At 45.8% G+C, this 23,716-nt stretch overlaps 1 protein-coding gene across 1 annotated transcript in view; it reads left to right on the forward strand.

The window, feature by feature from the left end:
• The first annotated feature begins 340 nt into the window (after positions 1 to 340).
• The window catches only part of scml4 (Scm polycomb group protein like 4), a 41,252-nt gene continuing 17,876 nt past the window's right edge, over positions 341 to 23,716 (forward strand). The window contains 3 exon segments of the mRNA XM_080524095.1: positions 341 to 461; positions 7,213 to 7,459; positions 21,467 to 21,669. Coding sequence (XP_080380221.1) covers positions 7,249 to 7,459; positions 21,467 to 21,669 — 414 coding nt within the window. The 5' untranslated portion in view covers positions 341 to 461; positions 7,213 to 7,248.

Consider the following 23,716-nt stretch of genomic DNA (forward strand, 5'->3'; position numbering starts at 1 on the left):
TCAAGTGCTTATTGAGTCTAACCCCGCGACGCTCCCTCTCTCACGACCGACTGCAGGTGAACATTAGTTGTGTATTAACGACAAGCGTACGGTACATTTTAGATAGCTGCTTTCCTCAATGTTTCCATAATAACCGGCGACACTGTTGCCTGCTTGTGCTCTTTCAGCCCTGCAAGACATCGCAGCTAATTAGATCCCCGGAGTGAGGGTGAACTTGGCAAGGTTTGTGCGCTACAGCTGAACAGGGCTCCGCGGTGGTTGCCGACAGAACCCCGGGCCACGGTGCTTGCCTGCCGCCGCATCTGTAGGAGTGGAATCCGGACTGAACGGTGCTCGGTGTCCCGCGGCTGCTGCTCCGCCGGTTAGAAAACGGACTGTCGTTAAAAATAGTAGCGTACTGTACCGCCGAACCAACGAAATGACGGAGGCACTTCTTCGATAACAGCCTGCCATTGGGGAGGGTAAGAAAGCGTTTCGAGTTTACGACAGTGTTTCTTTAGTTTGACATGGCAGAAACCAGAGCTGTAAAGTGCTGGGATAAATAAAAATGGTCGCTTATTGTATTCAGCCTACATTTTACAACAAGTAATTCAGGTAACTGGCTATCATGCAAACAAGCCGTCGCTTGTTATTGGCAAGATAGGAAGTGCATTAGGACGTGCATATTTTAGATCACAAGTTAGACGCTTGCATTGGCCTAAAATACTTAAAAAGTATAGGCCAATTTATAAAGACCTGCAACTCATTGCTTTGGAAATCGACCTATGCTTTTTCCATGTGTATCCATTGAACTTAGGCACAATTACGCAAACTGAAGCTTTGGCTTGAGGCCAGGGGCTGTTCATTACGGTTCCTATGCTCCACTGCGAGACGTTTTCCCAGAGGAATAAAATGCCCTACCTCCTCAGCAACCTGTGACTGTAATAACTCCCTGCGTGTGGGTGGGTGTGTGTGTCTGCCTGCCTGCCTGTGTGTGTGTCTACCTGTCTGCCTGTGTGTGTGTGTGTGTGTGTGTGTCTGCCTGCCTGTGTGTGTGTCTGCCTGTGTGTGTGTGTGTGTGTGTGTGTGTGTGTGTGTGTGTGTGTCTGCCTGCCTGTGTGTGTGTCTGCCTGTGCGTGCCTGTGTGTGTGTGTGCTCCTATGTGGCAACCTCCCAATGGCTTTTGGATAGAACCCAAGCTCTGTGCTTCAGGAAACCATAAGACGTGCCCAGAGGAGGACTAGAGTACCCTCAGGATCAAGTGCCTGGCATCAGAACTCAAGGTTGATAGCTCCCCCTTTCCTTTCCTCCCTCTCCTCTCCTCCCACTCCTCCGCTCAACCCTCCCCCCCCCCCACATGCCAAAGACAACTGGCACAGCAACACGGTTACAATTGAAGGCTGACATCTCTCTGTGATTCCCCCTCCTTTCATTTTTCCCTTCTCTTTTATTTTCTTTCCCCTGGAGCTCCTGCTTTTCTCCCCCCCCCCCCCTCTCTCTCTGTTCTTTATTTCCTTTTGCCATTCCAGTTGAACTTCAGGGTTAGAGAAACACTGTTTGCACTGGGACTCTTTTAGGGGAAAAGGGTTATTCACTTTGTCCCTGTAGGAGAACTCTCATGTAGAACCTAAACGCAGAATTCGAAGAACACTTTCCATTCTGTTTATCTGTGAACCAAACGCTATCTGTGGAAACTGTAATCTTGTAATCAAAAAGGGGTTCTCTGACAAGATTAAGTGAAATAAGAACAAAAGTGAAAGGTTATAGGTACAGTAGAACATTTCTTCCCTAAGAGTGTATACAGTAGCCTATACTTAAAGGCGAAGCATCTAGTTTTGCACTTTGCTTCCCTATACAGAAAGTGTATAACAAAAGCAAATACTGTTGTTGTTGTTGTTGTTGTTGTTGTTGTTGTAAACAAGTGCCCGCCCTCAACACCAGATTTTAGAAAGCGCTTTGTTTGGTCTAAAACAACACTCTTCACTGAACCTTCTTTATCATGTGATCTAATTCCTTGATGGAGCTACTGATTTATCATGCCCATTTAGCCCTATTATAAATCTCGAATCTACACACTGGACCTTGAAATATGGTTTGCAATCTGTCATCGCTTACTGGTATTGGCTTCATTTCACCAGGTGGGTTGGGGGTATGAATGTGGTTTCAGTTTAACCTGTGGAAAAGGAGAAGTGAGTGTAAAGCACACAGTGTGACCTCTATTTTGACTGTGATGACACGACCCCTGTGTGAACTGACTTGGGACATCTGTGGTTGAGTTTCACTGGCAAACTTTTGTGTGTGTGTGTGTGTGTGTGTGTGTGTGTGTTTCTCTGTGGATTTGCCCCCACCAATGACATTTCCATAATTCCCCACACTCCAAAAATATACTACTGTCGTTCATCATGATTCCAACACACACAGACACACACACACACACACCCTCTCTGCAGGTGAGTTCAATCTGTTCTTTCATTTGACTTCCATCTCCTGCAGAGTTTGAACAGATTCACAGTGCCTCCTGTCTCCCCCATCCTCATGCCTGCTGTCACTCTGTGTGTCTGTGTGTGTGTGTGTGTGTGTGTGTGTGTGTATACACCGTGGAATGTGTGTGTGTGTGTGTGTGTACTGTGAATTGTGTGTGTGTGTATGTGTGAACAAAAAATCTATTGTGAATTATTTGAGAGTGTTTGTGGTGTGTGTGTGTGTGTCCTCCCTGTTCTGACTGAAATGTCACAATTTTTTATATTCCTAAATCCCCACCCTGCTGTGGGCATGGATGAGTTCTTGAGGTTGTAAGGGATTTAAATGTGGGGCTTTATTTACAGCCCCTCCCTTTGTTTTTTTTCTCTCTCTCTCTCTCTCTCTCTCTCTCTCCTCTCTCTCTCTCTCTCTCTCTCTCTCTCTCTCTCTCTCTCTCTCTCTCTCTCTCTCACACAAACACAAACCATGATACAGACACACACACACAAACCTAATCTTCTCACCTTCAATGATCTGATCCAATCCCAGGTATGAGCCTGATCAGCGAATCACAGAATACTGGTAGTTGCCTGTTTTGGAGGGGGCAGGGAAGTGTGTGTGTGTGTGTGTGTGTGTGTGTGTGTGTGTCTCTCTCTCTCTCTCTCTCCCTCCCATCCAGCCAGCCCTGTCTGTGGCTGCGGAGTGCAGGGTGGAGGAGGAGGAGGAGGAGAGGAGAAGATAGATGAATAAATATGAATGAATACTAATAAACAGAAACACTGCAACGACCGCCATCTCTCCCTCCTTTGTCTCAGCACGGAGGAGGAAAGAGAAGGCAGACATGTTTCTGTAGGTGTGTTTAGAGTCACAAGGCTCCAAACCGACTGCTCTTTTTTGGGAATAATATGTTTTTAGGGCATTTCTGGTTTAATGGATAGAGACAGTAGAGATTGACAGGAAGGATAGGTGAGAGAGAGGAGGGATGACATGCAGGATATGTCGATGGCCAGAATCGAACTGGGGACCTTGCGATTACATGGCTGACGCCTTAGTGTGCGCTATGCCACCAAGCGCCCCCAACGGACTCCTCTCTTGACACTATTCCTATGCCTTGCTAGGGAAAGTGACTGTGTTGATTATGGTGTCTTGCAAGGTTGTTTGGGGTTTAGGTTTAAGGGAGGCAGGGTGGGATGTGGGGGTACTGGTTACCAGTTATTGGTAAGGTCTCCTTTACTGTTGAGGTCATAACAAACCTGTTATGTTTTATGGTTGACGCCTCAGCCAGCTGCTCAAGCCATTTTATTTATGTTCAAATGTTATGTTCAGATATTATACACTGTGTTCAGAGACTCGAGATAATAATACGGCTGCGTTGACGCTGAAAACCTGTGTAGGCCTACTTTTTTCCACACTGAAAATTGATCAGGAATCGAACCAATAAGCAGAATCGATAATGGAATCGGTATCAATAACATCTTATCAATTCCCATCCCTAGTCCTGGCACCCCACTGCTGTCAGGACTGCAGAGTCGCTACCTATCTTCCGCCGTAGACTGAAGACCCATCTATTCAGGCTATATCTTAACTGTCCCTCTTAAGACCTCTTCATCCCCTCTACCCCACCTCTACAGGCGTCTGCTAAATGCCCTCTAAGCACATTTCCTCCGCTGAACTCGTGAAGAGTGGTTTGATGGATAAAAATGGTCTATCTGCTTGCAAGCGTCACCAGCCTGTACCATGTGATTGTAGCGCAAAAAAAGAAATCACCATTTTCCATTTTCAAAACCATTGTTTTTATGTTGACACTGCTATGGTGCCAGAGATAATGAATGTCGAGGTTAAAACATGGTGAAGTTTGCCTTTAAGAGTTAGGTTTCACTGTAATCACCTGCTATACAGCTACACAATGTGAAGACCCCTTTGGGAGTGGATAATTTCTTGCTTACATGTCTCTTATTAGCTCTGCCATCTGGACTCTATTGTTGGCGATGTCTAGTTTGAACAACAGTACACTCCCCTTTATTTTCAATGATGTGAGTACAGTTGGTTGAGTTGAGCGCATGTTTTACTGAATACGATTTAGAATGTGTGTTTGGGTCTTCAGCAAGAGTGTGACATCTCCTTCAGAGAACCTGGGTTACATTCATAACCTAATAATAATAATATATTATAATATTATATGCCATTTAGGCCTAGTTGACACTTTTATCCAAAGCGACTTACATGGCAGTGAGTGCTTATCTGATATGCACCTCTAGTTCTCCAGCTTAATAAATAGTATGAAAGAGTGTAGCAATTGATTAATGGTGTGGGCTATGAACACTGGGGAAATGTGTATTATGTATTGTGTGGCTCAGTTGGTAGAGCTTGTTGCCAGTAACACTAGGGTGTGCGTTGGACTCTCACAGGGACCATAAAAAATATATGCACTCGTAAGTCTTTTTGGATAACAAACCGTGCTAAATGGCATAAATGTGTCAAAAGTGTTGTGGATGATTAGGAAATCCAAAAGAAAATTCAAAAGAAGGGAAAAAAAATAACTACTAACGTGCCAGTTTTAAGGACTTTGAGATGGAACGTCTAGAATGTGGAAGCTGAGGCTAGAGGGAGGTGTGTCATAACCAGACATAGACATGTTTTTCCCTATTTGAATGGTAATTATTTTCTAGAATTATTTAGGCATGTTTTCTATTGTCTACCTTGAAATCCATTCAATTATCACAGAGAATGAACAACAGAGTGAGAGTAGAGTGTGTACTGTGTGTGTGTGTGTGTGTGTGTGTGTGTGTGTGTGGGGTGGGGGGGGGCATGCCTGGCAAATAGTATCAAGATAAACTAGCAGTTTTCTCTCCTCAGGGACCCACACCCCTCAGAGGTTACACTTGCTCTGGTCTGTGTGTGTGTGTGTGTGTGTGTGTGTGTGTGTGTGTGTGTGAGAGTTAAAAGGAGTCCTATCTCACCATCCCAGAACCCCCCCACCCGCCCCCATTTTCGTCTTTCCTTCAATATCCCGATCACAAATCCCCTCGCCTCTGTCTCCCTCCCTCCCTCCTCCTTCCTGCTGCAGTGACTTATTTATGAGAAACTAATCAAATCCGTGTGTGTGAGCTTTACAAAAGAAAACCCCCTGACTGGCTTGCTCTCCGTTTCATCAAGTCAAACTGGGTTAGTTCTATTGGATTCCTACGGTGGCCCTGAGGGGTCCAGAGGTGGGGAGAGCAGCGGCCCACAGGTGAACACACCAAAACTCTTCTTCCATGGTTTTTTCAGACTCTTTCTGACAGATTCGCCGTGTTGGAGCCAAACTTTTGGATCAAACATGACATGACCTTTTTTTTGGTTTAGTTCTGTTGCTCATCGTATTGATTTAACTGCTCTTTTAAAAAATGATCTCCTCAAAATTGTTTTGACTGTTTCCCTTCTTTCTTTTACTTCTCAAATGTTTTCCCCCCTCTTTCTTTTCTTTCCCTATCTCTCTTTCTCCATCCTTCTTTGTGTCCACTCTCTCCTCTCTCCCTTCCTCCATCTCTTTCCTCTTTCTTGTCCTTCCCACCTCTTTCTCTCCCTTCATCTCTCTTCATCTCTTTCTCTCCCCTCACCCCTCTTTCCATCTCCTCTCCACCTCCTCCTCTCTTTCATCTCTCACAGACATTATCTGACGCTTCTTATCTTCTCTGTGTTAGCGATTAGCTTCCTAGCTTCACCCTGGCCACACCACATTCACTCCCTGTCATGACAGCACCATTGTTGCCAACTCTCCTGACATTTGCATATAATTTCCCCGTCTACGAGCCCGCATTACCTTTTTGTTTCTCTTGACCCTGGGCCAAGGCTTTTTCTCGTAAACGTTTCCTTCCAAACCCGTTCTACCCCTCGGCCAGAGAGTCCGAAGTGAGAAGTGAAATTGAAAAATAATTTCAGCAGAGAAAGATGATTAATTTATTTTTGGAAATGTAATAATGGGCCGGTTAATCATGAGTGAAGGGTGATTAGGAGTGTGTGGGTGTGTGTGTGTGCATGTGTGTGTGTGTGTCGTGTAGAATGGAGCAAGGGAGTGTGCTGTGTGGTGTGTTTCTTTGGGCTAAAGGGCTATGAGAGGTGGACTGAGAGACATTCACACCGATCTTCAACCTGGGAATTACCTGGTTATCATACTAGGTACCGAGGTGGCTAATACCTGGGTCAACAAATTGGTGATTAGACCCGTTCACAATGGTGTTTGCAATGCTGGGGTAGTGGGTTTGATTTCAGCATAAAGAGATAAACACAAGCATCATTAGTTGAATTCATGTGTTGCATGTTGCTGTGGTAGAAGTCACTGCTAATGATCATGTTATGATGCTGGTATAACACAGTTAAGTTGTTGTTATTATTATTATAATTATTATAATTATTATAATTATTATAATTATTATTGTTATTATTATATGCTTGATTTTGCCACATTAATATTTACATGAAAATAATACTAGTATGTTGTTGTTATATTGTCAAACACGGTCACAGCACTGTACTCTGTTCAGTATCATGGACCTTTTTCAGTGTTTCTTGGCTGTTGAGATTTTAACCACAGCTCGCAATTTTCTCAAAGTCATCATCCACAACACCTGTTATTAAGGTTCACCTCCCCCTGACTCTCCTTTGCCCTCCATTCTCTCTCTCCCCCCCCCTCTCCCCTCCCCCCCTCTCTCTTTCTTTCCCTCACCCCCCCTCTCCCTCTCTCTTATGTATCCCCCCTCTCCCTCTCTTTCTTATCCCCCCCCCCCCCTCCAGTGTAATGTGTTTCCCTGTCCGCCGGGCTCAGAGGGCATGAGACTGCGAGGCAGGGATCTGGAGCATTCCACCGTTGCCTGGTTACCCGGCGTGCTGGGCGTGCAGAGCGTCCGACTGAGGCTGCGGCTGGATCGCCGTGACGACCACGGGAGAGGCTGCTGGCACCTGGTCGACCTGGAGGGCGAGGCGGAGTCAGAGCCCATTGGGCGGCGGCTGCGTGACAGGACCCCGCCCACCTGTTCACAGAGTAAGAGGCGCTTTTGGTGCTTTGAATAGAACTTTATTTGGAACTTCTGGGGTTTCTTTACAAGCCTACTTGCAAGGTGAGGGCCTAGTGAATGTGTTAACCCTTTCAGAGGTGTGTGTGTGTGTGTGTTGTACAGCACGCACCCGCATGTGTGGGTACATGCCGTGTGAGTGTGTGTGTGTGTGTGTGTGTGTGTTGTACAGCACGCACATGCATGTGTGTGTACTGTGTATGTGTGCCTATACTGTATATATATGTGTGTGTGCCTGTCTGTGTATGTGTGTGCTAGGATGTGTGTTTCCCATTTTGACTCCTTCTCTGCGCTTCACATGTGACTCCCTGGTCAGAGTGTAGTGTTGTTCAGGGGCTGGTGGACCAGGCAGGGCCTGGACGGCCTTCTGCAGCGTGTGTTAATGCATGCATTGTTGTTTATGCATTTATTTATTCATTCTTACCTGATCACGTGATCGCGACGCGCGATCAGATTTCACTGTCTGTTGCCATGGTGACTACTCTGCCTGAGCTGTAAATAAATTTGGGGATATTTGTTACGTTGATTTAGACTTTGTGTGTTGTAGAGAGCTCGCACACAGACACACACGCGCACACACACTCATACACACACACACACACACACACACACACATGCCTCCCTCCTCCTTCTACCCATGCCCAAGGTGTAAGCTGTGAGATTAAGCACCTTTTTGTTTTTCTGTGCGAGGTGTGTTTTGAAGACAAAAAAAACAAGTGTGTGTGTCTAAATCGGATTGAAAGTGCATGGTATGTGTGTGTGTGTGTGTGTGTGTGTGTATGTGTGTGTTTGCAGGACGTTTTTTTTTTATTTATTGACCCTTTATCTGTATAAGTGAAAACAGATAAGAATCTCTCTCTCCCTCTGAGCTGATGTTAGCGATTAAGCTAAGGCCAATATCTCCTGGTCGTTAGTATGGACTAGGGTTGGAATCAGAATGCTCTCCAACAGTGTCCTTGGCATTTACATTTTACATTTTGGGGCCATTTAGCAGATGGCTTTATCCAAAGTGACTTACAACAAACACATTTGTCTAAGTAAGTGAATCATCTATCCAGCAGTCATGGCAGGAAAAACCAGGGGCAGTCATAATGCTAGAAGATGTTTTATTTTATTTATTTTTACAGTAGCGAAACTGTACAGGGGGGAGGAGCGGATGAAGAGGTCTTAGGAGGGACCGTTATGGTGTAGTCTGCAGAGATGGATCTTCAGTCTAGGGCAGAAGATAGGTAGTGACTTGACTAGTGACTAGTCTTGAGCCCAAGCCTCTGAGAAAACAACAACATCACTACTTGATTTTAAACATTCTAGATTGTTCTAAATTCAACTGACGACGTTAGCATTTTTGGCTACAGAGGGGAAATGGGTGCGGTCATTTAGATTATTTAGTCGCAAGTACATGGGTACAACGATTTATTTTTTCTATTACCGGTACATATCATGTTTCTCTCCCTCTCTCTCTGTCTCTCTTTTTTGTCCTCTATACCTCTCTCCCTCTCCTTTCCAATTCCCCACCCTTTTTACCTGAAATGTACCCTGCACTTACTTGTCCACACTGATTTAAAAGTACAGGACTGCTGAAAGGACCCATGGTTGCAAGAAGAGAGCGAGAGAGAGAGAGAGAGATGAGGGTGTCTGTCTTTCTCCATGTCATTCCCTCTCTCATGTCTCTCCTGTCTCTCTCTCTCTCTCTCTCTCTCTCTCTCTCTCTCTCTCTCTCTCTCTCTCTCTCTCTCTCTCTCTCTCACTCTCTTCTCTAAAATGTGAGCGATCTGTATCTTTCTCTGCGGGGTAATGGGACAGAGCTGATTGAGTAGGGGTTGTTAGGATTAATCAGTGTGTGTAATTACTTCTATGATTGATGAATTCCTTCAGAGGACCATATGGGACCAGACTATTACACCCTCCACCAAGAGTCACGGTTAGGATGGAGTGGCCCATGAGGTCCATATGTGGTCTGTACACACAAGTGTGTGTGTGTGTGTGTGTGTGTGTGTGTATATACATACTGTATATACACGCACACACACACACCAGGCTGTAGACGTGCAGAAGGCTGCAGGCTACACACCTGAACTCAAGTTCATGACTGCAACAATGTAGCTACTGTCCAGGTGTGTAGCCTGCAGCCTTCTGCATGTCTACAGCCTGGTGTGTGTGTGTGCGTGCGCGCGTGCATGTGTGTGACAATGACTTATAGCTCATGGCGTTGCTATATAGGTATGCTTTCCTTCTGAGAGAAAAAGGAAGCAAGCAAAAGCAGCGCTTTGTCCCGGCGCCTGTCGCCTCCATGCTGTGGGAGCAGCGCGTGACCGAGCACATTACAGGGGACTATTGACAAATCTGCTTACACGCTCGCGAGGGCCACGTGTGCGTGACAGCGTTTGATCCTCCTTTTGTAGGTTTAACCTGCTTCCGATTGAGTCTTAAAACCCGCGAAAGTGGCTTTCGGATGAAGTGGTGGTTGTGAGGGGGGGGGGGGGGGGGGTGTTGTCATGGCAACCCCGCCGTAGCTAATCGATAAGCGAAGCTACCAGGATGGAGACACGCTCTTACACGGTGCTCACAGCAGGACACTCCGCCGCTATATGCCGCTTCTCTTTTCTCTGTGTTTGACCGGCTGGCCAGCGCTGGGTTAAGTTGTTCTTCTCAGTCATGACCGACGGCAACAACACTCTCAAGCACGCCACAGCAAACGTTGTTTTGTTTGGTTTGCACGGTATTCCTTTCTCACACTTGGCTCTAAAATGTGCTGATTAGAAACAGGCTAATAATTAGGAGCTGAACACTGCGGATCAAAACAAGAATGTCAGCGGGGCTAAAAATATCAGATAAGCCTATTGTTATCGTAAACGAACTCAATGCTTAAGAAGACTCCGGCTTAAAGGTGGGAACTTTAGTTGTTCAGCCTAATGGCCCGCCACTTATTTTGATGTAGGCCTACAGTTTAGGGATATGGGACTGGGGAAATGGACCACTATCAATTAATATCCAGAGCTTTGGATGCAAGTGTCGATGATATTAAAATGCTGTAAGAAGGCTGTAAAATTGTTTACGAAAACATTGTTTACAAACGGTTAAGTAAAACAAAGGTATAGTTTGGTTTATGATAAGGTAAGACGGTTGTACTCAGCTCATAGGCGTTTATAAGCCTTTTTATTTATTTTTTATTAGAGAATCAGTAGGTGTATCATTAATTGAAACGACCATTGAACAGCAGATCGAATTACAGATTGTTGCTCACGGCCCTATAAGATAAGAGACAGTAAATTCCCTTTATTCAAATAAACTCCTCAAAACATTTTCAGAAACGTTATTTCGGTCGATTATTCCTCCCCTTTAATAGTACCATTCTTCTGTTGGTATTCACTCTCGTTTTGAGCTTCAAGTGGCAGGTGTATGCCAGTCACAGGTGTGTGATTGGCACCTAATTGAATTCAGAATCTGGGACCTAACTCCATCCTCCAGGATGACAACGCTCGCCCCCACAGAGCCAGGATAATCACAGAGTATAGGCTACCTCCAGAATTTGGGAGTGGATGGAATGGCCTGCCGTGAGTCCAGACCTCAACCCAATTGAACACTTGTGGGATCAGCTTGGGCGTGCTGTACGTGCCAGAGTGACCAACGCAACCGTGTTGGCTGACTTGCGGTAAATCCTGGTTGAGGAATGGGATGCCATCCCACAGCAGTGTGTGACCAGCATGAGGAGGAGGTGCCAAGCTGTTGTGACTGCGTATGGATCTTCCACACGCTACTGAGGTCCCTGACAGTGTAAAAATAATAAAGTGTAAAAATGGCCAATATTTGTTGTTTTTTCCTTATTACTGTAGGAGAGTGCAATCATCCAATCCACCAAGCAACTCAAAACGAGAGTGAATACCAACAGAAGAATATTGCAGGGGATTTTGGCACATTTCTTTGGGCCGCTACCCACACGTTTAGCGGTGTTGTGTTGCTCATTCCATGAATGCATGATCCTTACAAGTTGTACCTCGTTGTAAAGGTGACTCTAATCAGGCTTTCCAACGATATAAAATAAAATACCAATTGGTATTATTAAAGGGGAGGAATAATCGGATGAAATAACGTTTTATTGAACAACCACGAAAAATGAGTCCGCGAGGCGTTCTTTCACGCTGTAGCAGCTGACGGTCAGACAGACGACAATAATAACGAATTTGACAACTGGTTAATGCGGGCAGACTGTGTGGTGTTATTGTTATTGTGTACAGGCCACCGTAGTGACATCAGGTCAGGTTGCCTAGGTTACGACGAGATAAATACAGACCGGTATTCATAGCTTTCAGTCACGTGGTTTCTTCCCTAGCAACCACCAACCTGACGGGCAAAAAGTATCATAGCAACATCGCTCAACATGGCTGCCTACTATTTAGACCACCTCACCCATGAAGAACTATCAAGATACACGACGGTGATAGGAGTGGAGGATCGACTCCATTCAAATAGTGTTGGATTCCCTGTCTTCTACTCTATCCGGACACGTTGGAATTATTTTCCTAACCCACGGGAAATCAAAGTTATTAACCCGCAAAAAGTGGGTTTTGCCCGCAAAAAGTGCCTTTTGCCCGTCAGGTGGGCGTTTCCCCTATGCTGTGACGTCACATGAAAGCTATGAATTGGAGAGCTACGGAGCGATTTAAAATAAAGACACTTACATTTAAATACAGGACTCACGTGTATGTTTAGGAGAATAACACGACATGGTGTCAGAAGTCCTGTAAGTGAGTGTTAAGAGTTAGGTCGGCTGACAAGTGTCATTTGAGCTCGTGACGGTGAGAAGGGAGAAGAAAAGGATGGTTGATAATGCTAACGCAGGAGCAGCTGCAGCCCAGAGAGCGGCGCCAGTTTCAAGTGCTACGTTCAGCATCCAGCCTCCGGAGTCCTTCGACTTTTCAAAGCCGCAAGAGTGGGCCAAATGGATACACAGGTTTGAAAGATTTCATCTGGCAAGTAACCTGAATGTTAGCACTGAAGAGAATCAAGTCAACACGCTAATATATTGTATGGGAGATGAGGCAGATGATATTTTACGTGGACTAAATCTGACTGATGCTCTAAGATGTACTTACCTGTCAGTATTGGTCACTGGGTCAGACAGCTATAGTTATACAGCTATAACATTATTACCTAGCAAGGTATTACCTAAGCTAATTACCCAGCTTATTATTATTTATGGTTGTTGTAACTGTTATTGTTAGTCTTTTAATGATACAAAAAAGTCTTCAATCAGAATCAGAATTTATTTTACAGTACACAAGAATAAAAATATTTTGCTTTGGTTCTTCAACAAGGTACATAGTCACAATAATTAGTAATAAAGTGATAAGTATAAGTGATGGTAGTCGCACTACAGCAGAACAATGGTGCGACAAGCTGTGCAAAGTACAATCAGTGTGCAAACATTAGTGTTAGTCACTGGGTCAGATAGACTTTTCAAAGAGAAGTTTACAGTAGTTAGCTAGATGTTGCTAACATTATCACCTAGCAATGTTATTACTGTAGCTAATTAGCCAGCTTATTATTATGGAGGCATTAAGAGTAATTTGCTGATGTCTTGTGCTGGAAATAGTGTAGTGCTCAGTAGTCAATGTCCAGCCTTATAGTTCAGTTTCAAGTTTCAAGTACAAGTATAGTGGGAACTGAGGGCAACAACTGAGAACATACAACAGACTATACACAGTAAGCATGCAAGGTCTGTGAATTGACTATCAATAGATAATAAATCATGACACAGTTCAAAATGCTGTATCTATGCCCAACTGTTCTTGTTATTCAACAACATATTGCCAGTGAGTTGTTGAGCTGCTGTGTCTGGTGGGGCGGGGGGCATCAAAGCTGCAACAGAAAGAAGATAGTATATTAAAATATTGCCTACAGTTACTGGCACTCCATATTCATAAAATACTACCATACCATGTTCCTAAAATACTACCATACCATGTTCATAAAATAGCTAGCCTAATACATGACAATGATAATTACCTAAAGTGCTCAGAGTAGTGTTAGCGGCTAGCGGCTAGCTCGTTCATAACAAAGAAAGCAACAGATGTTTTTAAACTTTTAACATTTCTGTAATCTATTACACTTGACATGTTACAGTATTCCAGTATTACACACTGAACATGAGTCTTACAACTTTTACAACGTAGACATACTAACCGTACTTACAACATAGACAGAATACCGAGCTACAACAATGCTGCTAGAATGCTAATAACAATGGTGGCCAGGGACAATGTGGTTTCAGTTAGTTGCTAGTGGGTAATAAAGAAATGTCTAAATACACCAACACACTGGTTTCAACTAGTAACTAACTTAACTAACAAATTCGCTATGTACATAAAATAGAAGATCTTACCTTACGAGTCTTAGTGGAGTGAACAAACAAGCACTCTGCTTCCTGACTCCTCTCGTAGCCAAATCGATCGACCAATGAGAAACAACCTGGAACCAGTTCCTCCCCTCCCACAAGGGAAGATTTCCCAGCAGGATTCAGGCGAAAAATAAGCTTATTTTGTTGACTAAGTACACGTATTTAACTATCGTAAAACTGCTCGAAAAAATAACGAGTGGGTAGTTCAAAACCTTAACTTGTGTCTGGTGACAAAAAAACGAAATCAGATTTTTGGGTTTAAAAAACTTTGAACGCAAATTTGAAGCCTTTGCACTTTGCACCCGTTTTGCAACTCCATGACGTCACGTCACATATGCTAAAAACAAACCTCAACAGGCTAACAGCTACCCACAGGGACGCGGGAAGGGGGGTGCTGAGGGTGCTGCAGCACCCCCTAGCGGCAGGCAGAAGGAGCTCCTCCTGCCTGAATTTAAAAAATAAAAATATTATTCAAACAATAATTTAAAACAATATAATAACTATTGTTGCTTTTGGGAATATAAATAAATGTGTTTTTTGTAATAAATGTAAAAATGTGTTTGTTAGTTTTAATGTTAGTGATCACATGGTCATATCTTGCTAGGGAATCTCTGAGTTCTTTAGCAAAAATGCTAAATCAGCCAGAACAATTGAAGTGGAGTTGGAAGAAGATGCTGAGCTTAACAACACTCCCATTAATGCTCTACTGTCGGACGTTGTTGAGAAAGAGCAACAGACGGCCAGAAACGTATTAGAACTGATATTCAGATCCATCCGATTCTTCGGCAGCGAAGGGCTTCCGTTAAGAGGCAATAACAATCGACATGGAGTGCTGTCTGTAATAATGGTCAACATCATGTTTGTGGACATTGTGGGACACTATGAGCTGAGTGGAAATTACTGTAAATTCCAACACATTGTTGGTAACATATTTAACGTTACGTCTTTGTAGTGTGTGGGTGCGTGCGTGCTTAACTATTATTGCCCGTGCATTGGGGCCCGTCGTTATGCCACTGTGTGCGTGTGAGCGAACGAGCAATCAGCGAGAGGGAGGGAGGGAGAGAAATCGTTATAATTTTTTCCCTGGCAATTTTTTTCCCTGTAGCGTATATAGACAGCACCTCAGCACCCCCAGTCAAAATACCTTCCCGCGTGCCTGGCTACCCAGCCAAGCCACACAGTGCCCAATACTCAAAGGGGAAAAATGTCCAGTGCCATAAATGCGGCAGCTCTCTGCCCCATTCACAGCGTGATTGCCCTGCTAATGAGGTGAAATGTCATTCATGTGGGAAGATGGGGCATTACAAGCGTGTGTGTAAGTCATCCAAATCTGTACATGAGGTTGAAGAGGACTATTCCTGCTCCTGTGAAGAGGATGAGGACTGTGTGTTCTTAGGCAGCATCACAGCTGATGGTGAGCCATGGATGGTCAACATAAACATCGAGGACAGACGTGTTTCATTCAAAATAGACACCGGTGCTGATGTTACAGTGATGCCTCACACTGTTTTTCAAGAGATCTACAGAGACAAGGATCCACCTACCCTCCGGAAGTCAACTAAGCCACTGATGGGACCTGGGAGGAGTCCACTAGATGTTGTGGGCGTCGCCGGGCTGTTGCTGAGGAGAGGAGAGAAAGAGGTGTGGGAGGATGTGTGTGTCACTCGACACCTGCACACTGCGTTGCTGGGGAGACCTGCTATTAGTAAGATGGAGCTTGTGGCACGTCTTGACAGTATCACGATGGAGACGCTCAAGACAACCTACCCAAAGATATGCAGTGGTCTCGGCGAGATAAGACAGCCGTTTGCAATCAGGCTGAAACCTGGGCCCCAACCATTCTCACTGAAGACACCCAGAAGGATTCCGTTGCCACTGATGGACAAGGTCAAGCAAGAACTGTCCCGCATGGAAAGCCTTGGAGTGATCAGCCGAATCGAGGAGCCAACTGACTGGTGTGCCGGCATTGTGGTGGTTCCCAAGAAGACAGGTGCTGTTCGCATCTGTGTTGATCTCACGAACCTCAATGAGTCAGTGTGCCGGGGAAAGTACACCCTGCCAACAGTGGAGGAAACACTGGGAATGCTGGCTGGAGCCAGAATATTCAGCAAGTTGGATGCAAACATGGGATTTTGGCAAATACCTGTGACGGAAGATTCATCAAAGTACACCACCTTCATCACGCCCTTTGGCCGTTATTACTTCAATCGTCTACCTTTCGGCATCGCCTCCGCCCCCGAACACTTCCAAAACAGAATGGTGACAGAGGTCACGGGAGGGCTGGAGGGTGTCGTCTGCCACATGGACGATGTGCTGGTGTGGGGCGGATCACAAGAGGAACATGATGCTCATCTGCACGTCGTGCTGGGGAGGATCGAGAAGGCCGGAATCACCCTGAACATCGATAAGTGCGACCTGTCGAAAGAAGAGGTGACCTTTCTAGGCCATATAATCTCCACCAGTGGCATTAGCCCCGACCCGAGTAAGACAGAGGCTGTGAGGAGGATGGAGGAGCCGACGAATGTGAGTGAGCTGAGAAGCTTTCTCGGCATGGTAAACCAGCTGGGGAAGTTCATCCCACAGCTGGTGGAGAGAGACAAGCCTCTGCGAGACCGTCTGTCAAAGAAGAACTGCTGGCTGTGGGGCTTCGAGCAGGCCAGGGCCGTTCAAGATTTGAAGGATGCACTAATATCCCCACCAGTGTTGGCCATGTACGACTCCAACAGGGAGTGCAAAGTCTCAGCGGACGCGTCGTCTTATGGCTTAGGGAGTGTGCTTCTCCAAAAATGGGATGGAGTGTGGAGACCTGTAGCCTACGTGTCGCGGTCTCTCACACAAACTGAGCAGAGATACGCGCAGGTTGACCTGGGCTTGCTTAGGCCTGACCTGGGCTTGCGAGAGGTTTTGCAACTTTCTCATCGGCAGACACTTCCAGCTAGAGACAGACCACAAGCCGCTCCTGAGTCTCCTGGGGTCTCAGCCGTTGGACGCTCTCCCTCCACGGATTCTGCGCTTCCGGATGCGCCTGATGCGCTATTCTTACTCCATTGCTCATGTGCCAGGAAAGTGACTGTGGACTGCCGATACACTCTCACGTGCTCCTGTGAAGAGGAGAGAGACACCGGATGAGAAGGAGTTATTCGAGAATACTAACATCTACGTGGACATGATAATGGAGAACCTGCCAGCGAGCACCGCCTACCTGGACGAGCTGAGAGAGCAGCTGAAGAGGGACAGTGTGTGCACATGGGTGATGCAGCTGAGTGCAGAGGGATGGCCAGCACACAACAACAGTGAACCGGCTCTCAGGCTGTACTGGGCGGAACAGGCGCTACTCACAGTAGAGGATGGACTTTTGCTGAGGGGAAGCAGGCTCGTCATCCCTTCAACAATGAGAAATGAGGTGCTTGCCAGGCTGCATGAAGGCCACCAGGGGGTGGTAAAGTGCAGGGAGCGCGCACGACAGTCTGTATGGTGGCCCGGGCTGAGCCAGCAGCTGAATGAATTAGTCCTCAACTGCCGAACATGCAGCAAAGAGAGACAGAACCAAAAGGAGCCGCTGATGCCATCTCAATACCCAGGGCGACCATGGCAGAAATTGGGAGCAGACCTGTTCATGCTGGAGAGCAAGACATACCTGCTGGTTGTGGATTATGCATCAAGATACGTGGAGATCGCTCTGCTGACCCCCACAAAATCAACAGATGTCATCCACCACCTCAAATCGATCTACGCACGGCACGGCATCCCAGAGGAACTGGTGACGGACAACGGGCCGCAGTTCTCCGGAATGGCCTTTGCGGCATTTGCAGCGTCCTACGGATTGTCATGTCACAAGCAGCCCGAAATATCCTCAAAGTAATGGGGAAGCAGAACGGGCTGTCAAGACAATAAAAGGTCTCCTGAAGAAGGCAGCCGACCCATACCGCGCTCTGCTGGCGTACAGAGCCACCCCGTTGCATAACGGATACAGTCCAGCTCAACTTCTGATGGGGAGGAGACTCCGCACAACGGTGCCTACGCCTCCTGCTCTACTGGTCCCTGCTCTTCCCGACAGTGAGGTGGTCCTGAAAGAAGAGTTAAAGAGGAGGAGAGACGCACAAAGCTACAACCGGCGTCATCGTGCAAGAAGTCTCGACAGACTCACTCCTGGAAAGGAAGTGTGGGTCACCGATCAAAATGCAACTGGAGTCGTGGTCAGCAGCCACCCTACTCCGCGGTCGTACATCGTGGATGGACCTCATGGGACAGTACGGCGAAACCGACGCCATCTCATCCCCATGGAGCCCTCACCGGCGCAGAGTGGCGGTGGTGCTACTGAGCAACCTCTGGGATGTGTCCCAAAGCAGAGTTCGGCAGAACCAACGGACCAGAATGTCCCAGAACCACCAGCTACTCCCAGAACCAGGTCTGGGAGAGTTGTGGTGAAACCAACTAGGTTGGACTTGTAAAAAAATTAAAAAGAGAGACATTTCTGAAAGGGAATGGAGATGTTGAAAAAAAAGGTTATGTTTAGGAGAAGAGATGTGTTCATGCTCTTTTTATGTTTGTATATATATATAGGGTTGTTAGTAGAATTGTTTATTTGATTAGGTTCAGATCAGACCTTTTAGTTATAGAGGCAGAATAATCCTCTAAGGTCTGATGAATCAATGGCAGTCTACCCATTGATTCTAGAAAGAGAGATGTGGTGTTATTGTTATTGTGTACAGGCCACCGTAGTGACATCAGGTCAGGTTGCCTAGGTTACGACGAGATAAATACAGACCGGTATTGGAGAGCTACGGAGCGAGTTAAAATAAAGACACTTACATTTAAATACAGAAGGACTCACGTGTATGTTTAGGAGAATAACACGACAGACTGAACACTAAGGGCCAGTTTCACAGACAAGGCTTAAGCCTAATCCTGGACTAAAAAGCATCTTCAATGGAGATTTTACATTGAAAGTGTGATTTAGTCCAGGACTAGGCTTAAGCCTTGTCTGTGAAACCGGCCCTAGAAGTGCCACAACCGGTAGACTAAACGTAGGCTACTGTATAGACTCCACTGCGACGGCGCCACTGACAGCTGATGTTTAAAGACTGGGTGCGACTCTAATCTTGCACCCTATTTTCTTCTCCTTATTCTATGCTGGCCCTATTCGGTCATACAATGATTGTTTGCAATTTGAATTATATTCTATCTATGGAATGTTGTTATGGATACCAACCATATGGTTCCTTTTTCAGTAGACTACTCTTCTTGGACATGTTTTGCTATGTTGAACTTGCGCATACTAGGACTAAAGCCCACATGTGGACTTTGCAACATTATCCATTGCCATTTTAAAAATCACCTCCAAGCTAATAGCAAAGTCAAGTGTTTTTATTGTCTTGAGTAATGGCCATTGATCACTTAAGTGCAATACCGATATCCTATAAAATAAATAAATAAACAGTGGCCATTCATCTCTCCTACTTTGTTAGAAAAAACACATCTGTGAGGCGTGGCGTTTATTGCCTCCATCCCTGTCGCCTCGATGCCTTGACGAGCCTTTAAGCCTTCTCTGTGGGGAAAAAAAAGAGTCATGGCAGCTGAAACTGTAATTACATTTCACCAACTCGTGTGCCGCACACACCGTGCGCTCTGAGCGCAGCACAGCTGCCGCGTCTGCCGCGGGACGTTAGAGGCGTGTTGCCATGACTACGTGAGGGGAGCAGAGGGGAGGGGGAGCGGTGACGGCGGGTGGGGGGAGGGAGGGAGAGGAGGGGTGGGGGGCTGCCGGTGCTTTGGCAGTTCAGAGCTGAAGAGGCCGGGAGTAGGGGCTTGGAAGCTGGGTAGGAGAGAGAGGGGACTACCGTTAAAGGATTCTGTACCAGACAAGGACGACAAAGCTAGCTGCAGCAGGACGGTACATACGGAGTAGATCGGACGTTTTGTGTATGGTACGTACGTGCTTGAATTATCATTTTGTAGCGATTATTTTTTGGCCCGTTGCAATGTCGAAGGAAAGAGGAAGGAAGACGCGTGCGTCACGCGATGCAACAACACTGCACATCAATATTCACGCACACAGGCATGACCTCTCTTACACGCACGCACACACACACACACACACACACACACACACACACACACACACACACACACACACACACACACACACACACACACACGCACGCACACGCATACACACGTGCGCGCATTTCCGCATCAAAGAGATGTATATTTCTACAGCATGTTGATGCTCAGACCCACTCAACCTGTCACTGTCGCGTGCTGCTGGCCTCAGAACCACCGTCGTGGTGGACCCCCAGACCAGGGGGACTCTTCAGCCCCTGGTGCGCCATCGATACCTAAAGAGGAGGGAGGGAGGGGGAGAGAGGGGGATTGTTATTATTTTTTATTACCCTTATTTTGGTTACTGGGAAGGAAAGTGAGAGTTGAAGGAGAGACTTGAAAGCTCGATATATGAACAGAACAGACATGGGCAGGTTGGGGATTTAGCCCAGGACTCCAGACCCCAAACTGGGATTTCTAATTCTGTTCAATGATCATTTAAATTCATGACATATACCCATATGCTAGGGTTGGGCAATATAAGGTGACTTTATAGTTAGCATGCTATTCAGTTTATATTCTGATATGCATAAGGGGCTTATCGCAATACAAACACTAGCTCGAGCTAATCACTACAGATCAAGTGCAGACACAAAATTCCAAGTGCATACACTGTAAATGGTCAGATACTATCCAAGCACTATGATATGGTATGGTACTTTCAGTTTGTGCGTGTGTCTGTGTGTGGTGAGTTTCTGTGTGCGTATGTGTGCATGCGTGTGTGCATGATTGTGTGTGACTGTGTGTATGACTGTGTGTGCGTGTGTATGATTGTGTGTGTGTGTCTGTGTGCGTGTGTGTGCTGGTAATAATATTTAGGCCAGTCTGCCCAGCTCTCGGGGGGGTTGGGGGGACGGGGACGCTATCAGAGTGGGGGAGGGGAAAGACAGGGTGGGGAGCTTGATGTGGATTAGTGTCTGCTACATCATTATCGTGTGTGTGTGTGTGTGTGTGTGTGTGTGTGTGTCTGTTTAACATCAGCCTCTGTTCTGCATATGGTGTCCCAGTAAGTCAAGGCTGACTTACAGTGTTTTACTTTGGCCCTTAGTGTTTTTACTATAGGGCGTGCCTGTTTAGGCTCTTAATATGTGAGTGTGTGTGTGTGTGTGTTTTGGTGTCACTGCAGCATGTATTTAATTGGGACTTTATATATACTACACAATATCTTTTCAAGTTCAAACAAGTTTTATCAATCCTTACACTGAGCTGTGAACAAAACTGGAGGTGCGTGTGTGTGTGTTTCCGCTCTCTTTAGGTGTCTAACCACGATTCTTTCAGTTTCACGCGACTTCCTGTGTTTGCATCAAATTAGGTGGTTGTGAGTGTTTGGCTTAGACAGTGTGTCTCTCTCTCTCTCACTCACACACACACACACACACACACACACACACACACACACACACACACACACACACATTCGCACACTCAAATCAGGTGGTTGTCAGTGTCTGACTTAGACAGTGTCTTTCTCCCCCAGGTCTGATGAGTATCCCGTCTGCGGGTTCAGAGATGCAGGCCCCCCCCCTCAGCCCCCCGTTTGTGGCTGGTCCCAGGGGGAAGGTCCCGGGCAGGAAGAGGGGCCGCCCCCCCATCCGCAAACTGGAGTTCCAGAGCCGCTACCCCGAACCCCTCTCTCCCCTCAAAGTGCCCAAGAAGAGAGGAAGGAAGCCTGGCTTTAAGGTGTGTATGGGTTTATGTGTGTGTGTGGTGTGTGTGTTTGTGTGTGTGTGTGTTTGTGTGTGTGCATTTGAGACAGGATGTTTGTGTGTGTGAGTGTGTGTGTGCCTTGTGTGTGTGCACCAGAATAAATGTGTGCATGCATGCGTGTGTGTGTGTGTGTGTGTGTGTGTCAGTGTGACTGTGTGTGTGTGTGTGTGTGTGTGTGGGTGGATGGGTCTGTGTGTGTGTACTATAGGTATGTGTGTGTCTGTGTGTTACTGTGTGTGTTACTGTGTGTGTGTGTGTGTGTGTGTGTGTGTACACTATAGGTTGATACCTGTGTGTGTGTGTGTGTGTGTGTGTGTGTGTGTGTGTACTATAGGTTGATGTCTGTGTGTGTGTGTGTGTGTGTGTGTGTGTGTGTACTATAGGTTGATGTATGTGTGTGTGTGTGTGTGTGTGTGTGTGTGTGTGTGTGTGTGTGTGTGTGTGTGTGTGTACTATAAGTTGATGTCTCTGTGTGTGTGTTCTAGGGGTGCAAAGGTTCAGTTGGCCCACGGTTCGGTATGAACCTCGGTTTTTGGGTCACGGTTCACTTTAACATTTAGACATATTCCAGAATGACTGGTATATTGTGTAATATAAATATAATTATAATTATATTATATTAATTATAAACAAAAAACTAAACTGTAAAAAAATTACATAAACACTTTAAAATGTGACTTGTTGTGGATTGGAACTACAGATCATAAGCTTTCAAATGATGTGTCATACATTGAAAACCCGAAAAAAGATGACGAAGTTAGATACATTTGAATGATGAATGATACATTTGTTAGATGTCAGGCACAGGTTAAACTCTCTGTCATGAAACCGGAAGCAAACGCTGCTAACAGCTAGCGGCTAACAAAACACATCACTACAAAGGTCTAAACTGTATTTTAATAACATAACAACATGCTGATAGAACATCAACATGCTAAAAACACTTACACATAATTAGATGATCACACACACACCCTAAAATTAAAGTATGTTTACAAGCCATGTATCACTTATCGTTAGCCTCAAATAATAGCAATGAATCGCCGTTTCACGCGAGTGGTTTACGGTTTCACCAGCTGGCGTCACAAAAAAGTGCCTCTTAGGCTTGAGGACTAGTATATAATAGGAGAGGAAGAAATGAAAGTAAAATGCACTTTAGCTATGAGAGCTGTACCAGCTGTAGCACATATATACCCATTATGCGCATTTTAAGCGCATATAGGACACGCGTGAAGCATTTCTGCGACACGTTTCTGTTCACTGTTTTCATTCCCTCATCGCTGTATTCAATACCAAAACCAGAATGAATGACCCCACAACGCAGATTTGTAGCAATCCAGGGCTTCCTCAAACTGTTGCCATGTTCTCAACTCCGCTCGCCATGAACAAACATCCGACTTTGAATGAAACACAGGATAAACCGAAAACCGTCACGGTTCACTAGTGTATTGAACCGTGGAACGTGAACCGAACCGTCCGTAAAAAAAACGACAACCGTTGCACCCCTAGTGTGTACTATAGGTTGATGTCTGTGTGTGTGTGTGTGTGTGTGTGTGTGTGTGTGTGTACTATAGGTTGATGTCTGTGTGTGTGTGTGTGTGTGTGTGTGTGTGTGTGTGTGTGTGTGTGTGTGTACTATAGGTTTCAGTGTTTCCTCCAGGATTTTTCCCATTAGTGGCGCGTGATTCTTTTCTTGCGTGCACGCGCATAAAACGCGCACTGGCGCTCAAAACAAAGACGTAGTTTCACCAAAAACTAGAGGGTGGCAACAATTATAATTTCTTAAATAGCGGTTAAGTCATTAAAGCCGAGCAGGTGATTTTATATAGAAGGTGATCAAATACCAAGATATCCTACAGCTGCAGCGGAACATGCGGAACGCGCATGACACACACACACACACAGAAAGATCAATACGAAGTAGGCCGACATTAGAGTACACGCACAAAACCGGCTAACGTTACTCATTAACTGTTTACACAAGTAAAATCACAGTGTGACAGTCAGATGGAGCATTCGG

Source organism: Nansenia antarctica, assembly GCF_963989245.1.
Source record: "Nansenia antarctica genome assembly, chromosome: 1".
Lineage (NCBI taxonomy): Eukaryota > Metazoa > Chordata > Actinopteri > Argentiniformes > Microstomatidae > Nansenia > Nansenia antarctica.